This window comes from Neopsephotus bourkii, unplaced genomic scaffold (assembly GCF_033783945.1).
Source record: "Neopsephotus bourkii isolate Nb327-2 ecotype Australia unplaced genomic scaffold, CSIRO-AGI_Nbou_v1 NB_254, whole genome shotgun sequence".
Lineage (NCBI taxonomy): Eukaryota > Metazoa > Chordata > Aves > Psittaciformes > Psittacidae > Neopsephotus > Neopsephotus bourkii.
The window spans coordinates 198717-218664 of NW_026900763.1; the positions used below are offsets into that span (position 1 = coordinate 198717).

The window sequence follows — 19948 nt, forward strand, 5'->3', positions numbered from 1 at the left end:
ATCTACATTCTTTTGATTCTCCTCCCTATCCCTCTGGGATCAGGGTTGGGGGGAAGAAGAGGGGAGACTGAGCAAGCAGCTATGTTGTTCTGAGTTACTGGCTGGGCTTAAACCACAACAAGAAGGCTTCTGAAAGACAGAGTTGCTAGAATAAAAGAAAGGGCACACTTATGAAAATCCTTAATTTCCAGTTTTTAAAGTGGATTATTGGGAACACTAGAAAAAGAGGAAGTAAGGCTGGTAAAGACCACTTGGATCACCAAACCTAGTCTCACTATCTCAGACAAACTGAAATACAGACCTCATTGTCTTTCTTGAGCTTAGGTGACATAATTCCAAACAGAATCCTACTTAGCCTTGAACAATTACTTTAATGCTTCCCTGAACTCTTCTCAAAATATTTCACCTGGCTGAAGCAAGGATCCCTATTGCTTTTCACTAGCGGATCCCATACTGATTTCTGTTAGCAAATAGAGCAAACTATTACCAATTAAAAAGTAAACTGTCATTTGTGATATGTGGTTAATAAATATTCCATGTCAAAATGAAAATGGGGAGAGCTATACTGTTGCTCCTAGAAACAGCTCAAACCTTCAGAAATAATTAGAAAACCAAGCAAGACTTTTGGATTTAGAATACCACTAATCACAAATATTTCATCATATTGAGAACAAAAAAGAATCAAATGCAGATTTTCTCTTCTGTCTGTCTAGATTGGCATTTAATATAATTCAATACTCATTAAGCATTAAAAAAAAAAAAGGAGAGAGAAGCGATAGACATGTTGTAAGCCTCCTCTTTTACACACTTCTCTTCAGTGAGGGTTTTTCTCTTTCCCCTGGTTTAATGATCTGAATCAGCTTGGTAAACAATGAGTGTCATATCCACCATAAATGAGAAGCAGGATTGCAGAGGCAGGATAAGGGTAGGGAAGAAGTGGTGAGGAATGTAGATGAGCCAACTTTATCAGTGACAGCTGTGAGATCAGCCCTCTGGACCTAATCTAGCTGATTAGCAGCATCATGGAACTCATTGCTCAAGAGAAGGAAGGCTAGATGGAGTTGCTGTTTCAGAGTTTACATGACCTTCTTATCCTCAGTACAGTTAATTCTGCTTCAGGTGCCAGAAAGAAAAAGGTACAAGGACAGATAAGGTAGAGTGAGAGCAAAAGCATCTTTCCACATATGAGTATCAGTCATTTCACAAGCACGAAGGGGTGAAAAGTAAAGCCCAGCTGGTAAGATGTAATGGCTTGAATAGAATATTCCACTAGGAAGTCGCTGACTTCAGGCCAAAATGTGACTTCGTAGCTACTTATTCCATATTAGTAAGTGTTATATAGTATTTAATTTTAATAGCACATTTGAAAATTGCTTGGAAATTCCATCACCTTCATTCCAGCCCTACTGTTGACCCAGTGTAACTACACGGAAAAATCATCTCTACAGCTAACAAACCTAAACTTAACCCTTTTGTGAAGGACTTTTCCATTTCAGTCTTGTTTAAAAAAGATGTTGCTATTCATTACAAACAAAATGTAAACACTTACATATTTCTCACATACTCTTTTGAAAGCTTTGAAGAAACCGTAACATTTTTCTCAAAGTAGAAAAGGGAAAAATAAAAATTAGCAGTTAATAAAGTTTTCACCTAATTTTTAAAGGATAGTTTTAAACACTTTTTACAGCAAAATATATTTAATAAAAATAACTTCATAACCAATATTAACTAATATTTTCTTACTGAAACTTTTATCACTCTCCATCCTGAAGTATCTTAACTATGATTTAATTTTTTTTCTGAAACTTAATCTGTAATTTTCTTATAGTCCATTTATCTGTAAAGATTTAAGAGCAGTTTACTGGTATATGATAAAAGCATTCCTTAAAGAGCAAAGGATCCACTACCTCTCTGGGCAACCTGTTCCAGTATTTTACAACTGCATAGTAAAGAATTTCTTCTTTACATCCAACCTGAATCTCCCCTCTGTTAGTTTAAAACCATTACCTCTCATCCTATTGCAACAGGCCCTGTTCAAAAGTCTCTCTCTCTATCTTTCTTACAGGTCCCTTTTAAGAATTGAAAGGCCATAACAAGTTCTCCCTGGAGTCTTCTCCAGGCTGAATAACCCCAACTCTCTTAGCCTTTCCTCAGGAGGGGTGCTCCATCCCTCTGATAATTTCTGTGGCCCTTCTCTGGACCCTCTCCAACAGGTCCATGTCTTTCCTGTATTAAGAACTCCAGAGCTGTACACAGGACTCCAGGTAGAGTCTCACCAGAGCAGAACAGAGGGGCAGAATCACTTCCCTTGACCTGCTGGCTACGTTCCTTTGGATGCAGTCCAAGATACAATTGGCCTTCTGGGCTGCAAGCACACATTGCCTGCTCATGTCCAATCTTTCATCCACTTGTACCCCCAAGTCCTTCTTCTCTGGGGTACTCTCAATCCCTTCATCCCCCAGGCTGTATTGATACTGCAAGTTGCCCTGACCCAGGTGCTGGAGTCTGCACTGGGCCCTGTTGAACCTCATGAAGTTTGCATGGGCCCACCTCTCGAGCCTGTCCAAGTCCTTCTGGATAGCTTCCTGTCCCTCAGGCATTTCAACTTCACCACTCAGCTTCACGTCATCTGCAAACTTGCTGATGGCACACTCAATCCCACTATGTCACTGTTGAAGATATTAAAGCGTACTGGTCCCAGTCTGGACCCCTGAGGGAGGCCTGGTGTTCATCCAGACATTGAGCCATTGACCACTACCCTCTGGATGCAGCCATCCAGCCAATTCCTCATTGAGGTGCCTGAATAGGAATGAAAGACAATGGGTCAGATTATTTTAATAACAAATTTACTTGCCCCACAGAAGACTTGCTTTGTCTCTAACGGTGCAGAATTTTTCCTAGTGTTATTCTCCACTATCTAAAATAGAACTGGTGTTGTATTTAGTTTGGATTATAGCACAGCTTCAGTTCTTGATTTATGAGAAGTAGAAGAGAGTTTTGTGGTGGGGTGTGTATGTACATGTGTGTGGTGGCTTTTTTTTTCCCTCCCACACCCATCCTTGAGGAGGTTAGCTTCAGATTGTGATCTAAGTATTTTTCTTCCTCCCTTTACCTCTCATTAATTATGTCTCTCCATATTTCTAGATTAATTTAAATGAGTTTGAAATAGATTTGTCTTAATTAGCTTTTTTCCCCCAGAATTCAGTACATATTCTGTGGGGAAGTTATTGTCTCAAGGTGTTTTTAAGTTAAAAACAAACAAAAAACACTTTGGAAAAGAGAAGAAAAAAAATCTTCAGTAGTTTTCTGCAGAAAGAAAAATGCTCTGAGCTCAGTTAACCTTCTGGGTATCAGTAGTTGGGAGGATTCTGACACTTGTTTTTTTTCACTGGATAGAAATTTGTATTAGACCAAGGGACTGTTGACTTCACATGATGAGTATTTAGCCATTTTCACAACTATCTATACTGAGAGACTATCACAAAATGGTGTTGCAGTCTGAGTTTTACATAGCAGGTCTTGGTACTTAATTTTCTGCTGAGCTTTTAAGTCTGGGGGCATCACCATTGTCCCTTAAAGTGAAACAAACTGTAGAGCTTCTTGTTAATAAGGTGCTTATTAGCAATGACTTGCACACAGGGCATGCAGAGTAGTTAATAAGTTTACCAGAATCACCAGTGAGGTCGGTGAAAATACATATGGATTAAACGTGTATTTAGTGCAGGCAGCATGCACAATGCGTGTGATGGTGTTTGGGATGCTTGAGAATGAAGTAGAGATGAGGGGATAGAAAGTTCTGTGATGTCAGTATCAGTAGGCATACCACTTTCATAGGATAACTGAAAATTGGATATTTGCTGATGTTATTCAAATCATCAGCTGGGACTTTGGGGTAATAATTCCATATTTTCAAATTAAGATTATTTAAATAACTTCCCTACAACTGATTTCATTTGTTATGTTGGCATCTATATACACAATTGCAGCTTTGGACCTGTTTCATATTCTGTATCATCTTGCTTGCTGCTTGTTGCTTGTTGCTCAGTTATTTACCTGGCTTTGCTCACCGGTCTTAGTGACTGAATAAGAGATGTTATGGCCCCTCAAATCCTAGTTCTGCATGTCTCTTTAATGCCTTGCTCTTCGATAGTGGAGAAGGTTTGCTGTTGAGTCTAGGTTGGCCTTAGCTAGCAGTCAGTTTAAACCTTGCATGCAGTCCTTCATTTGTGCAGAGGGTTCCACACTTGGCCACAGCCTGACATACTTCTTATAATGAAATTTGGTTTAGCTGTCCTGCTAACCCAAGTTCCCAAGGTGTAGTGTATCCTAGCATCCAACAGCCTGACACAGAAATTAAATCCTGTGCAAAGGATGGTAGTGGATATGGGCAGGTATACCATCACTGATCAACACATCACTGAACATGCCACATGGAATAAAGATAATGGAAACTTTTTAGATATTTAACAAGGTATAAAGCCTGTTGAAATAAGTGAAGGTTGTATCCTTTTGTACAACAAAACATACTAAAGTGTTTTCTTCTTTTTAGTCCAAGTGGTAAGAAGTTCAGAAGCAAGCCTCAGTTGGCAAGATACTTGGGAAACACTGTTGATCTCAGCAGTTTTGACTTCAGAACGGGAAAGATGATGCCCAGTAAATTGCAGAAGAACAAACAGAGACTAAGGAATGATTCTCTCAATCAAAATAAGGTTTGTTAGTAAATACTCTGTTTAAGGATATCCTAAGAATTTATTTTCCTGTAGTTCATTTAGCAATTTCTTTTCTGCTTAAAGCAGTCTGCTTCTAAAATGTACATGTATGTTTAATTTTTAGTAGTGGTAGAGACATAAATTTATAAACAGAAGGAATACTCTGCTACTACCAAGAAAAAATATCAAGGTAAGGTTAAGTATGAGTCAAAAGTGTGAGTAATTCAGGAATTGGCTTGGGACTGAGAACCTCAGTGCTAGTCATCTACCTGAACTGTATTCTTAGAAATGGGAGAAGTTAGGACTCCAAGAGCTTCTCTTGTGCAAGGCTTCAAATTGCTATGTTCATCTTCCTGTTCTGAGATGAAATAGTTAACATTTTTATTTTTAATGCATGCAGTATGTGCCAGGAAGCTTGTTTTCTGAGGCAAATGCATCAATCTGTACAAATCTGGATGTCTGTGTACAGCTATGTAGTTTAACAAGGGCAAGCATTTTTCTGTTTAAGATTGAGGCTTTTGATTGATATTGATCTGATTGTGCTTATTGTCTGGTTTTTTTTGAACAACAGTGTATCTTTTTGAAAACTGAAGAAAATGTGTATGGTAGATTAAAAATAAAAGACCGAAGCATACAGAAGTGAAATAACTGTTGATGCATGACAAGTAAATTTAGCTGACTCTCAGATAGCATGTTCCTGGACTTTAGAAACCTCATACAACAGTTTGAAAGGATTTCTGTAACAACCTGCACTGTTTTCTTTTTAAAGTGTTTTATTCTTCAGGATTTCATAACTTACAGTAGAGTATTAAAATACCTAACGAGTTACAGCTATGCCTTGTGCACTGATGTTTTTTGCTGTCTGCCGTGTGTAATGCATGAACAACACATTTCATGCCGATTTCTTTTTATTTAAAGCATGTGTTCAAATTATTTAATATTTTCTTCCTACAGACATGAGGCTTTCAAATAATATAACATTTGGGGTTAGTCCAAGGAAAGGGTTTGGTTAGACTTTTTGCATGAGCAGAAATTACAAAATTTGGTATATAAAATCTATCTGAGTTTGCGCTCACTTTGTATTCCTATGATCTTAGATTACTTGGATGTTGCTCACAGTAGCTACAAGATTAGAAAGAAAAAGCTTTTTACGTAAATAATATGTATTATTTCTAAGTGACTGAATCTGCAACTCATGAGCTTTCAAGAATTTCTGCAGTATTCCTGTGATAGTTAAAAAGGAGAACTCAACTTATTCCTGAAGTTTATTGTTTTCTTCCACAGACACTGAGAGAGATTGGTTGTGGTTGCCTTCTAGTCCACCTTGCCAGCTGTGCTTCTGGGGTCCATAAAAGACAGACTTGCATAGGCAACTTTGTGTGTAAACTTGCTCATATTTTATGGGTTGTTTGTTTTTGTACAAACAATTTACTACAAATGTTTCTAAATTCTTTGGCTCCCCTTAGGTTTCAAGATGAAATGTCAAAATACACTTGAGTTTTCTTTTTCTGACATGTTGAGGCAGTTAGATTTATGCAGCTGCTGGATGGAAATGCTGTCTTGCCATACTTCTCATTTTTGAGATTCATATCTTTAGCAGGTTAGAACTCACTGTCAAGACTGACATAATAATGCCACCTGGCTTAAAATGGGACTGAGAATAATATACGCTAATGAATGCTCTCCATTTTGGGATGTTAATGTATAACAGTGTAAACAACAGGGAAATATTCTTCTAGAAAAATATTTTTCTCCGATCTTAGCATTGTGCATTCTTGCCAGTCTTTCATTATGGGCAATAAAAGTATATATTTGATAGGTTTATTTACAGTAGATCTGCAGGAGGAGTTTTGCTTCAGTCTTTACTAATCTTGCAATTGCTGTCTGTGTGGACATTTTTACATTTCACTTGCAAATTAAGTTCATTTATTTGAAGTGCTTTTGAAGAGACAATGAAATAAGGGATACAAATAAATACGAATCCAGTATATACATCACACTGCTATGCTTGTAAAAATATGCTTACCAATTTTTTATTTTGAAAAGAAAACATAATAGAGGGTACTGGCTAAACATGCTGTCTGATTATAAGTGACTTCTTAGGTAAAAGGATTTGAAAGGCCTGGAAACATGTTGCTGAATTTTTAAAATGTTTTTATGTCTGGGGCAAATTGAAGCTTCTGGAAATGGAATCATAGAATTTGAGACAAGGGGGAGCACAAAATTACAAAATGGAATATATAAACCTTTAGAATCAGTTTTAAGTAATGTTATGTTTGATGGCTTTGTAACAGTAGCAATGGAAAATTACTGAGGTGCATGATACATAGAGAAAAAAAAAGAGTACAGCTAGAGAACATACTGAGAATTCTCACAAGGATAAATCGTTATAGTTGGCATAGTTTTAAGAAAAACAGTCTAGAAGAACAGGACACAGGGATAAGGAGTATCTGGGAACTGCAGGTGTCCAGGATGGGCTACAGTTAAACTAACTGATAAGTAGGAGGATGGGAGGATTATTATGTCTCTGGTGCTAACGAACCAATTAAACTGGTATGAGCATCTACTGCACGTGCTTCAAAGGCTGCCAGAAGTGATGAAGATTGTTGGAAGAAGTAAACGACCCTCAGAGACCAGCACCACAATTCTGTACGCATGCAGGGAACTTTCTGGAAAATGTTGTAATCCATATGTAGCCTCATGGATATGTATGTATGCCCAGGGCCTATAAAAGGATGGCTTGTGTGGCAATTGGGGGGCACACGTTAGGAGGACCTATCCCCCGTGTCTCCCGGCGCCTCAATAAAGAATACCAGAATACCTGCTTGTCAGCTTGAAAACTTTGTTGGCAAGTTTGTTCCTGGAGTTTTCTCTGAATCAGTTTGGCACCCCAGATGGGACCTCTCTGCTCGGCTGCAGGACCCACTGAGGACAGGGCTCCCTAGGGACCTCAGGAATTTTTCCTGGAGGGATCCCTCGACTCATTCGGATCACTGCAGGAACAGACAAGGACCATCTCATAAAATATATTCTTTTCATTTGTATAGTCTGTAAGGTGCAGGGGGCATCTTGCATAAAGACTAAATTGGTAATTGCGATGGTTTGGTAAGTGTACGCAAGTTTGGAAGCCTTCCATAAATCGAGATAGGAAATCTCGTAGGTAAAGGCGTATACCCGGCTGCTAGCGTTCGTTTCGTATACACCCACAAGAAGCAGGGGGCTTCTTGTGGTTTGGGTCCTGAAAGACACAGGGGGTGTCTTGCAGAAAAGGTTTTGGTGCAGAAAAGGTTTTGGATTTTACTGTTATACACACACAAGAAGCAGAGGGCTTCCTGTGGTTTGTATCCTGCAAGATGCAGGGGGTGTCGTGTGGAAATGGTCTTGGATCTTGTTGGTATTTGATTTATTTTGTGGCTTGTTACATTAAGGATTTTGGTCTTGTGATTTTGGTATCAGTGACAGACTGTTATCATTAAGCAGGGGGCATCTTGTGGTTTGGGTCCTGCAAGACGCAGGGGGTGTCTTGTGGAAATGGTTTTGGGTCCAGTGTGCTATGAACAGGCCATAAGGGATTTGATTCAGTGATGCTGTTAGCGTGGGTCCCTGAATAGGTCAGTCGTATCACCCTCCGATACAGTGGGCTTTCCAGTATGGTTCCCACAGTGGGATGCAGACAGGCTGGTTGGACACAAGGGTCTCGTCCTTCCTGGGACACTGACAGGCTGGTCAACTATAAAGGGTTCAAGGAAACCCCCTATTAATGTTACAATATGGTCTGAGCCATAGGGGTTAGGAAGTAATTGCTTTTGATTCTACTAGTATTTGTCTTATTTTGTGGCTTGTTACAGTAATGATTTTGGTCTTGTGATTCTGGTACTGGTGACAGGATATTATAACTGTGTTATTAACTGTTGTTTGTTTGGTTGAATTTAAGTCTTTGTCTTTGTCTCAAGTGTTGTAACTGTGTGGAGTATGTCTAGGGATCCCGCCTGTGTGTGTGTTTGAATGTGAGATTGGTAATGGAAAATCAGCAGAGTGAAGAGATCTTGAAAAAGAATCCTTTTGGGTGCATTTTGGCACACTGGAAAGAATTTGGAGGGTCTCCTGGTGGCTTTGTAAATAAGAATACATTGGTAAAATATTGTAACCAATGGTGGCCTTTGTATACTTTGGAAGATCAGGAAAAATGGCCTAAAAAAGGAACTCTGAACTATAATACGTTGTTACAATTAATTTTGTTTTGAGGGGGCAAGGAAAATGGGATGAAGTAATGTATGCAGATATGTTTTTCACTTTAAGAAATCGTGCGGATTTACAGACTGAATGGAAAATTATTACAGCTCCGCTAGATCCCTTAATTTTGGCTTTGGAAAAGAACAGGGAAAAACTAAAAGTTAAGCTGGAGATGATGTTCAGCCTGTAATGCTGGGGAAAGATGTTTAAAGTTAAATAACAGTAATCAGGAAGATAGGTTGGAAAATTATGTATGACATACAGAGAGGAACACCTTCTGCATCTGTCCTGTCTGATACTGATAAGGACGAAGAGATTTCTGTCACTGGCAACAAGCAGCACATTCACATTCAGAGTTAAGAAGGGGTTAAACCAGAAGCACTCTCGCAGAGGCAGGCATCTGCAGCCCTGCAGAGCAGGGGGAGCAGCTGTGAGAAGAAAAAAAAAAAGGGAAAACCAAGGGGGAAAGGAGGGGATCTCAAGCAGCTCCTCTGTTTGAGCGTGGCAGGAGGGATGTTGGGCAGAGGTGGTGGAGTGGGCTCCTCTTCTGTGGAACCGGATCAGTGTGTGTGCTATGGGGAGTTTTGACGCTGGAAGTGAGACTACCCTGGCGGGGGCAGTGCCATGGGGTGGCTCCGGTGACTGAATTGGAACTAGGCTGACAGGGACCTGGGAAATCTACCCTAGCAGATCCACTGGTTACATTAAAGCTAGGGACTAGAGGAAATAGGAATTTTAGTGGATACAGGAGCAACTTATTTGGTGTTAAATCAGAGAGAAAAGAATTCGTTACAGATGTGGGAGCTACTGGCCACCAAGAAAAAGGAAAAAAAAAAAAAGGCATTCTTTCTGACAAATTGGGAAAACAAATAGTAATGCATAAATTTTTATGCATGCCAAATTATCTAAAATTTATATTGCGCCGAGAAGCAACATTTAAAGAAGGCAAAATGGAATTTGGAGTTAAAAACAATCAATTAATTGTAGTTTAGAGTTTATCTTTAATTCAGCAGAAAAGCAAAAAGGAGGACCTCCCTGAAATAGAAGAAATCCTTAATCAGGTATATGTGGGAGTATGGGCATCTGAAGTTCCAGGTAAGGCAAAACATGCTTTGCCTGTTAAAGTGGAAATAAAAAAGGGGGGCCTACCCAATTGGAATAAAACAGTATCCCTTAAAATTAGAAGATCAAAGGGAATAAAAAAAAATGATTGATACATTTTAAAATATAGAATATTAAGTGTATGTGAATTGGAATATAATACTCCTATCTGGACAGTAAAGAAATATGATGGGAAAAGTTGCAATTGGTTCACGATCTCAGGGCAATCAACAAAATTGCAGAGGATATTCCTCTAGTAGTAGCTATTTTGTATGACTTATTGACTAAATTGAATAATAATCAGAAATGGTTTGCCATCCTGGATTTAAAGGACGCTTCCTTTTGCTTACCATTAGCCAAAGAAAGCCAAAATTATTTGCTTTTGAATGGGAAAATCCTGTCACAGGAAGGAAAACTCAACGTGGACAGTATTACCACAGGGGTTTAAAAACAGTCCAGCAATTTTTGGAAATCAGCACGAGAACTAGAATCATGGAAGCCACCTGCTCAGATGGGGACTCTGTTACAATATGTGGATGACCTGTTAACTGCTACAGAAACAAAGGATATATATATCCAGTGGACAGTGGAATTATTATATTTTCTGTGACTGAATGGTTACTGGGTATCCAGACAAAAGGCCCAACTAATCCAAACCCAAGTTTCCTACCTAGGATATGAAATAACAGGAGGACAGAGAGAACTTGGAGCTGCTAGAAAAGAGGCCATTTGCCAGACTCCACAACCGTCGACCATCAAGGAGCTCTGGACATTCCTGGGAATGACTGGATGATGCATTCTTGGGATCCATGATTATGGTATTCTGGTAAGACCACTCTATGAACTGTTGAAGGGAAACACTCCCTCTTTGGACTGGACTGATAAAGTAGAGGAGGATTTTAGAAACTTAAAGATAGAATTAATGAGAGCTCCAGCTCTGGGACTTCTGGATGTGACTAAACCATTTTGGCTATATTCCTATGAAGAATAAGGAATAGCTTTGGGGATCCTTGCTCAGAAACTCAGACCATAGAGAAGGGCAGTGGTGTATTTTTCAAAACAGCTGGATGAAGCGAGCAAAGGATGGCCCGGATGCCTAAGGGCTGTGGCAGCAGTCATCATGAATATTGAAGAGGCTTGAAAATTCACCTTGGGACAAAAGATTACTGTACTAGTGCGTCATGTGGTTTCAGCAGTCCTGGAGCAGAAAGGAGCCCACTGGTTATCTCCTTCATGTTTTTTAAAATACCAGGCTAACATTGTAGAACAGAATGATATAGAAATTGTGGTCACTAACATTGTGAATCCAGCATCCTTTCTGCAGGAACAGTCTACAGAACCACTAACCCATGACTGCTTGGCCACCATAGAGACTGTATACTCGAGCCGACCAGACTCGAAAGAAAAACCTCTGGGAGATGCTGATTCTTGGTTTACTGATGGTAGTAGCTTCATAAAAAATGGTAAACGAAGGGCAGGACATGCCATTACCACCACTTCACAGGTAAAAGAAGCTAAACCTTTACCTGCAAACACCTCTGCCCAGAAGGCAGAAATAATAGCATTAATGAGAGCCCTGGAATTGGCTAAAGATAAAGGGATAAATATTAGGACTGATTCTAAATATGTATTTGCTGTGGTCCATGCACATGGTACTATCTGGAAAGAATGAGGACTTTTAAACACACAAGGGAAACAGATTAATCATGCTACAGAAATTCTACAATTACTGGAAGCTGTTCAGCTACCTGAAGAAGAAGCTGTTATGTACTGTAAAGGGCATTAACAAGGTGACTCTGATCAGGAAACTGGAAATAATTTGGCTGGTTTTGAAGCCAAACAAGCAGCTGAACAATTTCAAATCATGTCCTTAATCCCTGATGGCAATCTAACAATTGAGAAATCTAAACCTAGGTATTCAAAAGAGGATAGAAAATTGATTGAGGATCTAAAAGGACAGGAAAATAAAGAGGGCTGGGCTCAAATACCTGATGGGCGAATTGTAATCCCCTATAACCAGCTCTGGAAGTTAGTTCAGGAAGAACATAATAAAACTCTTTCTGGTCGCAACTCTTTGCATAAATATTTAGACAAACAAATTGTAGGAAGGAATCTATACACCGCAGATCAGTTAGTGACAAAACAATGTCAGCTGTGTCTTAAGAATAATCCTAAAACTGAAAATAGAAATCAAATTGGGACAATTGGGAGAGGAAGTTATCTGGGACAGCAGCGGCAAATAGATTTTTCTGACTTACCAAGAAAAGGGGGTTATAGATATTTGTTGGTATTAATGGATATTTTTTCAGGCTGGCCACAAGTGACAGCGGAATAGACTCCAGGACTTCGTTAAAGTTGTAAAGTAGGTATGCTTTATTCAGCTGGAGACGCACGGGGGATTGGTCCTCCAAAAGGCATGCGTGCCTCAGTGCCGTTTTCCTTTTACATTTATCCTGTAAAGTCATACATATGTATTAAGTCGCACAATACGCCTATACATATTCATATTCTATCCCCGCTTCGTGTTATAATGAGCTAAAAGGCTCTCCACGCATGCACAGTGCCTCCTGCTGGTCTTGGGCAGGGGTCTTCAGATGAAGGAAGTAGTCTTCCTCCTGTGGGTAGGGGTCTTCAAGATGAAGTAAACGAGTCTTCCTCAGGCTTGAACTTTTTACCTCTAGTCCTCACGCATGCTCTTTAGAAGCTGGATGGGTCTGGTCTATGTCCAACTGGTTTAATGAGCTATTCTCTTCATTAGGAGGTTCTATCTTGGTACTGCCTGATAAGGCATCTGCTAAGCTTGTCAAGCCAGCTATAACTTAAGCAGTACCCCCTTGTACAACCCCCCTCTGTACATTTTGTCTAACCCCCTTGTACAACCCCCCTGTACACAATAAGCCACATCAGTTTCAACAAGCATTCCCTTGGAGAATAAATAATGCAAAACAAGTGATTAAAAGATTATTTAATGAGATAATACCTCATTTTGGGGTACCAGAGGCAGTTTCTTCCTACCGAGGTTCACAGTTTAGTGCATAATTGTTACAAGAAATTAGCAAAAATTAGGAATTGATTGGCAACTACATGTTCCACACAGGCCTCAGGCCAGTGGGCAAGTAGAAAGGATGGTTCATCTGATCAAACTACAGATTAGTAAAATATGTCAGGAAATGAATTTATATTGGTACCAAGGTTTACCACTGGCTCTGTTAAGAATTAGAACTGAACGTCGGTCGAAAGAACAGGTTAGCCCATTTGAAATTTTGTATGGAAGACCATATCAGTCCCAGTTTAAAGGAGAAAGTCTTCAGGAAGAGGGGAAGGCTATCTCTGACAGTTTCTGATCAATCTGGGAAAACAATTGGAGGAGATAAATAAGAGAATAGTAGGGACAAGAGCAGGAGGTTTGGATTATCTGATTCACCCTTTCAGATCTGGAGACTGGGTTTATGTTAAGAATTTTTCAGGAGATCCTCTACAGGAGAAGTGTAGTGGACCATACCAGATAATATTGACTGTCTTTACATCAGTGAAGATAAAGGAACAACCTGCTTGGATACATTATTCAAGAATAAAAAAAGCACCAGAACCAGAGAAGACATAGCAAATCAAACCTTCAGGACCCTTACGTATGAAATTGCATTTGTCATAATTTGGACTCACATAACTGGCGCTCAGGCTTGGGACCAGAAATTAGTGCAGAATGTTACTAATGTTTTAATCGTAGTGACTGTTGGGTGTGTGCACAGTTGCCTAAATCAGGAGAAAGCCTGGATCTCCCATTAATTGGAGTTCCAATTCCTAACACTGTCTCATGGACAAATTTGTTGGTAAACACTAGCAATCTGTATTCGAAGGAAAGGTTAACATTTGGGATAGTTAATCCTAACCCAGGTAATAAATATTATACCTGTGCACAAAGATGTATTACACCAGGAACCAGGGTAGGACGTCATGCTTGTGTAAATGCCACAGATGTAGGTCACCATTCAAATTGCAATCATACTATTAATATAGATGGTATCGTAGTTCAGTGGTGGCCCGTTCCTAAAGGGAAAGGTTGGTACTGGTTATGTGGAAAAAATGCTTATGAGATTCTACCCCCCAACTGGAAGGGGGCACGCACCTTAGGTGCTGTAATACCCAATTTTACTACTATCAACAGGTATCCTTCCGGGACCTGGATTAGAAGTTTTGCTGAACGAATTAAGCGAGGGTTTAACCCTATTATTGAACGGCACAACTCATTTCATAGTTTTGTAAGAGGGCTAATTCCATCTTTGGCAGTAAGTGAATTAGAGAAGGCAATTGTAAATATCTCAGCAACCATAGAGGAAATGGAAAGTAAAAACATTGATATAATCCAGACAGACCAACAAGAGATAACTAGCCTGCCTAAGGTGATATTAGTAAACTGAATGGCTCTAGACATGTTACTGGCATCACAAAGAGGGGTTTCTTCCATAATCAGTGAAAGTTGTTGTTCTTATACGGACTAAAGTGGCAGAATTGAAAAAGATCTGGAGGAAATTTGGAAACAAACGAAGATATTTCATGAAATGACCATGGATGACACCTCCTGGGGTTTTGAAGAAATATGGAAACAGTTAACTTCATTGTTTCCTGTTCTCTTCTGATTGAGGCAACTGGTTGCAGGAATATTGATGTTATTTGTTTTAATATTGATTACTTGTGGTATGATACAATGTTCCCTCTGGTGTTGTAAACAGTCTATGGTAAATTATGTAGATTGAAATAGAAATGAAATCAAGCATCAAGTAGAAATGGGAAATTATTTCAAAAATACTTTAGATGGCAATTGTAGTGTATAAAGTGTTGCAAAAGAATTTGCAAAAGGATGAAAAAAGGGGAGATTTGAGACAAGGGGGAGCACAAAATTACGAAATGGAATATATAAACCTTTAGAATCAGTTTTAAGTAATGTTATGTTTGATGGATTTGTAACAGTAGCAATGGAAAATTACTGAGGTGCATGATACAGAGCGAAAAAAATAGAGAGACAGTGCGAGACAGTGTCAAATGCTTTGCACAAGTCCAGGTAGATGATATCAACAGTTTTGCCACTGTCTATCAGTTCTCTGTAGCCCACCAAATTGGTCAGGCAGGATTTCCCCTTAGTGAAGCCATGCTGGCTGTCTGTCGTGGTTTAACCAATGCCAGACAGCTTGTGCACTCACTCCCCCCCCCCCCTTCTTGCCCTCCCCTATTCTTGGAGGGACGGAGAGGAGAATCAAAAAGAATGCAACTCCCACGGGTTGAGATAAGAACAGTTTAGTAACTAAGGTATAACACAAATCACTACTGCTGCCACCAATAATAGTAATGATAAAGGAAATAACAAGGGAAGAGAATACAACACCCCATCACCAGGCGACCGATAATTCGCCCCCCCAGCCTGATCAAGCACCGACCAATACCTCCTCCAATCCTGCAGTCCACCTAGTCCTTACGGGAAACTCTCAGTTACATCCTGGGCATGACGTGCTGTGGTATGGAATACGTCTTTGGTCAGTTTGGGTCAGGTGTCCTGTCTCTGCTTCCTCCCGGCTTCCCTCCTCCCTGGCAGAGCATGAGGCTCACAAAGTCCTTGGCCAAACCAACACATCATTTTTATCAGCTCTGTTCCCAGCCCGAAAGTCAAAACACAGCACTGCACCAGCTACCAAGAAAGAGAAAAATGACTGCCACTGCTAAAACCAGGACACTGTCACCAAGCACCTTGTTGATTTTCATGTGCCTTAGCATGCCTTCCAGGAGAATCTGCTCCAAGATTTACCCAGGCACGGAGGTGAGACTGACTGGTCTGTAGTTCCCTGAGTCTTCATTTTCCCCTTCTTGAAAATGGGGGTTATATTTCCCTTTTTCCTGTTGTCGGGAACTTCACCTGACTGCCATGATTTTTCAAATATGATGGACTCTGGCTTAGCAACTTCATTTGCCAGCTCCTTCAGTACCCGAAGATGGATTTCATCACGTCCCCTAGACTTGTGCATGTTCAGATTTTTAAGATGGTCTTGAACCTGATCCTCTCCTACAGTGGGCCTAAGGTCTTCATTCTCACAGTCTCTGCATCTACCTTCCTAGTACTGGGTGGTGTGGTCAGAGCCTTTGCCAGTGAAGACCTAGGTAAAGAAGTCATTAAGAACTTCAGCCTTCTCCACATACAGGGTATCCAGTTCTCCTGATGGCTTCCAGAGAGGGTCCTCGTTTTCCCTAGTCTGTCTTTTATTTGCAGTGTACCTATAGAATCCTATCCTGTTATCTTTCACATCCCTAGCCATGTTTATTTCGAACTGGACTGTTTATTTCTAACTGGATATGTTTATTTCTAACAACTGAACTGTTGTTCAAAACTCAGTGCCACAAATGAGACTGTTTAGGATGAGATCAGAAAGCCCAGATGGGAGTATGATTAGAAAGGAAATAAAGGAGAAAAGTAGCAAGATTATAATTACAGTACATAGGAATTCTTCTGTTCTTAGTTTAAGCAGCTTACCGTAATGACCATTTTCTAGTATGTAGACTTTCTAAAAAGTATATGGGACATCTAAACCTTGAACCTCTATTTCCTGCGTTTATTACTCGTTAGGGTTTTGCTTTAAGTCAGTATCATTAATGTAGCTGAATTTTCTTAATTTAACACATGGCCTGGAGAAATCTCTCTTTTTATTTTTCTAAGTTTAATGGGTTGTCCTGGGTTCAGCAGTAGCAGTCATTTTTTCTCCTTAGTAGCCGGTGCAGCGCTGTGTTTTTGACTTTGGGCCTGGGAGTAGAGCTGATAACACTGATGTTTAGTCTGACTAAGGACTTTGTGAGTCTCATGCTCTGGCAGCGAGGAGGGGAAGCCAGGAGGAAGCAGAGACAGGACACCTGACCCAAAGTAGCCAAAGAGGTATATTCCATACCACAGCACATCATGCCCAGTATATACACTGGGGGCAGTTACCTGGAAGGGCTAGATCTCTGCTCGGCTTGGGCTGGATATTGATCGGCGGGTGGTGAGCAGTTGTATTCTCTTCCCTTGTTATTTCCCTTATCATTATTAGTGGTGGCAGTAGTGGGTTTGTGTTATACAGCTCTGCACCAGCTACTAAGAAGGAGAAAAATAACTGCTACTGCTGAACCCAGGACACTTAATTACTGGACTGTTCTTATCTCAACCCATGGGAGTTGTGTTTTTTCGATTCTCTTCCTCATCCCTCCAGGAGCAGGGGGAGGAAAGGGGGGAGTGAGCAAGCAGCTGCGTGGTTCTGGGTTGCCCCCTGGGCTTAAACCATAACACAGTTACACTCCTTAGAATTCCATGGAGGAATTCCTTATTTTGTCTGCCAGGATGGATCTAATAGCACTGTGTCACCCTGGAGAGGCGATAGAAAGAGGCTTCTTCCTTTGCCTCTCCCCTCACCCATCAGATGAATCAAATATTTGGATAGGAGCAGCCAATGCAATAACCAGTGTAGTATGTAAGGATGTATTTTGGGATTAAGTGGATTGCCTGTAAAATGGTCTTCATGATGGAAATTACTTTCTGGGGAGTGAAAAGATGATACTCTACTGCTGGGTTTTAGATTATGTCCTGTACACATGTAGAAAGAATGACTTCACACTCCCTTTCTCATCAGCCACACTGCAATAACAGATGTATGCTAAAATACAGGACGTTCTGAAGGCAGAGGAACTACCTTGTCAGATTGCTCTAGCACAGCTCTAAAAGAGGGATACGTACTCTTAAAATAGGAATTTAATCTGAGACCAATGTAGTGAAGAGAAGTCTTGTTGCTTAATAAACCTAAGCCCCTCACCATACTTTTAAGTTCATTTTTATACAGATCATTGCAGAATATCTCTAGTCAGTATTCTTACTTTCATCATCTGGAATTCCAGAGTGTTCAGTTTAGGAATGAATGATTTTCAAACAAGCATGGGCTCTCTGATCCTTACAGTAATCTCTTTTGTGAAGTCGTGTAGTCCAAATTGTATACTCTAAATATGGAGGAACTGAAGATTGAAATTTAATTCCCATTTCTAAACCCAAAAGATTAATTTATCTCACAAATTTAGGAGTCTAAGTAAATCCCAATGAAAAACTCTTTTAAGATGATCCTTGGATGGAGTCTAATGTCAATGTTCATTGTGTAAATTTTGAGCTATGATCTCACAGCCAATTATAAAACTTTGAGATATGAAATATTACATAAGAATTTATTTTTCTTCCTTTTGAACAAGTAACCATAAACTTCTAAAAAGCAAAAGCTTAACCATTTTTCTTTGTCAGAAGCTAGATATGGCTACTCAATGTTTTGGAGTGCTTAAAACTTTCCTGCAAAATAGTGAACTTGCTTTTTGATAAATGTTTATTGGGAAAATATGTATCATAAGATATTTATTTTCAGTGTCTCTCTTGTTTCAATATAATGACCTGTCTTCTCAGTCACAATCTTGTATCTTTGAAAAAAAAAATAAAAATTCAGTTTTTAAGAAAAATATCAGGCAAAATGCAGATCAGAAAAGTTTTAAATTTTGTGTTGAGGACTTGGAAGAAATGGGAATTGCAAACAGAAAGCTGTAAGGTGTTCTGTTGGCACAGCACTTCAAACTCAGTCTGATTTTGGATAAAGAGACAGATCTAGAAAACTGGAATGGCGTACAGGTGAGAATTCTATTCCCTCACCCTAAATGCTTCTGGGGTTGTTGCTATGGAGAAGGGTTCAGGCACTAATATCTCCAAAGGCCTAAGGGTTACATGTGTGACAAGATAGTATTGGTAAAGTTATATGCAGTGTCTGGGAATCATCACTTCACAAACCTGATAAAAACTAGCTTTGTCAAAAGACTTGTTAAAGTTGATATAGTTTTAGTTTCTTTCTGGAATAACTTGCTGCACTTAATTAAGGATTGTTTGATTTAGGGATTGCTTAGGAAATTAGTTACCAAAGTTATGTAGGAAGTTGTCCTTTAAGACTTGGAACTCTATATATTCATGAAGCTTTTGAGATTTCATTTTGACATCTGATCTTGAAGCTGTGTTGTTTCAGAATGTAAGTCACTTGAACAATTAACATATATATTTTAACAAAAGATGGACTTTCAAGCAGTTTGATTCTTCCCAAAAAAAGTGAAAATCTGTGGAACCAGTTGCGTATTACTTTTTTTTTCTCCTTTCTTTAAAACGAATGACTGGCAAAGGTTAGTTAAGTACAGCATTCATTGGAAATCTTCACTCCAAAGAAAACCTCCTTGTTTTGCACATCAGTAGAAGAGGGTGAATCCACCATTAATTTGTATACTTTTTATATATAACTTTTGTTAATTCTCTTTTTCTTGTTTTTTTTTTTTTTTAACAGGGAAAACCAGACTTAAATACAGCTTTACCAATCAGACAAACTGCATCAATTTTCAAACAACCAGTCACCAAAGTTACTAATCATCCTAGTAACAAAGTACGGTCTGACTCACAGCGAGTGATGGAGCAGCCACAACAGGTAAGAATTTATCTATTTCCATTGTTACTGCTCAGAAGATTGAAACAAGCTGAAAATGTGCTTGTTTTCAGACATGAAATTCTGATGAGAATTCTCATCTTGAAGATTACTTATAGAAAAGTGTGTAATACGTAGAATAAAAAAAATACAGAAACAACAGTAATTTCATATGGAGATTAATATTTCTTAATCCAAATCTTCATTCATATTTCATTGCCACATTCCTCTTGAAATTCAGATATGTGCTGAAATTTGGATATGTTGCAATTGGACATCAAATATTAAAAAAATTTCATGTGCAGCTTAATAGAAGTTTCTATAAAATACATGGTTCTCATCAAGAAGTAATCTCTCTTTTATACAGAATAACTTAGTGCAAAATCAATGAAAAAAGATGTATTT

The 19948-nt window shown here is 39.3% G+C and overlaps 1 protein-coding gene across 1 annotated transcript in view; it reads left to right on the forward strand.

Moving 5' to 3' along the window:
* Positions 1 to 19603, forward strand: part of LOC133208273 (methyl-CpG-binding domain protein 2-like) — a gene marked incomplete at its 3' end in the record, with an annotated part of 39111 nt that extends 19508 nt beyond the window's left edge. Inside the window, exons 2-3 of the mRNA XM_061346014.1 lie at positions 4550 to 4709; positions 19409 to 19603. Coding sequence (XP_061201998.1) covers positions 4550 to 4709; positions 19409 to 19603 — 355 coding nt within the window. The remainder of the gene's footprint in view (positions 1 to 4549; positions 4710 to 19408) is intronic.
* Positions 19604 to 19948: the final 345 nt, after the last annotated feature.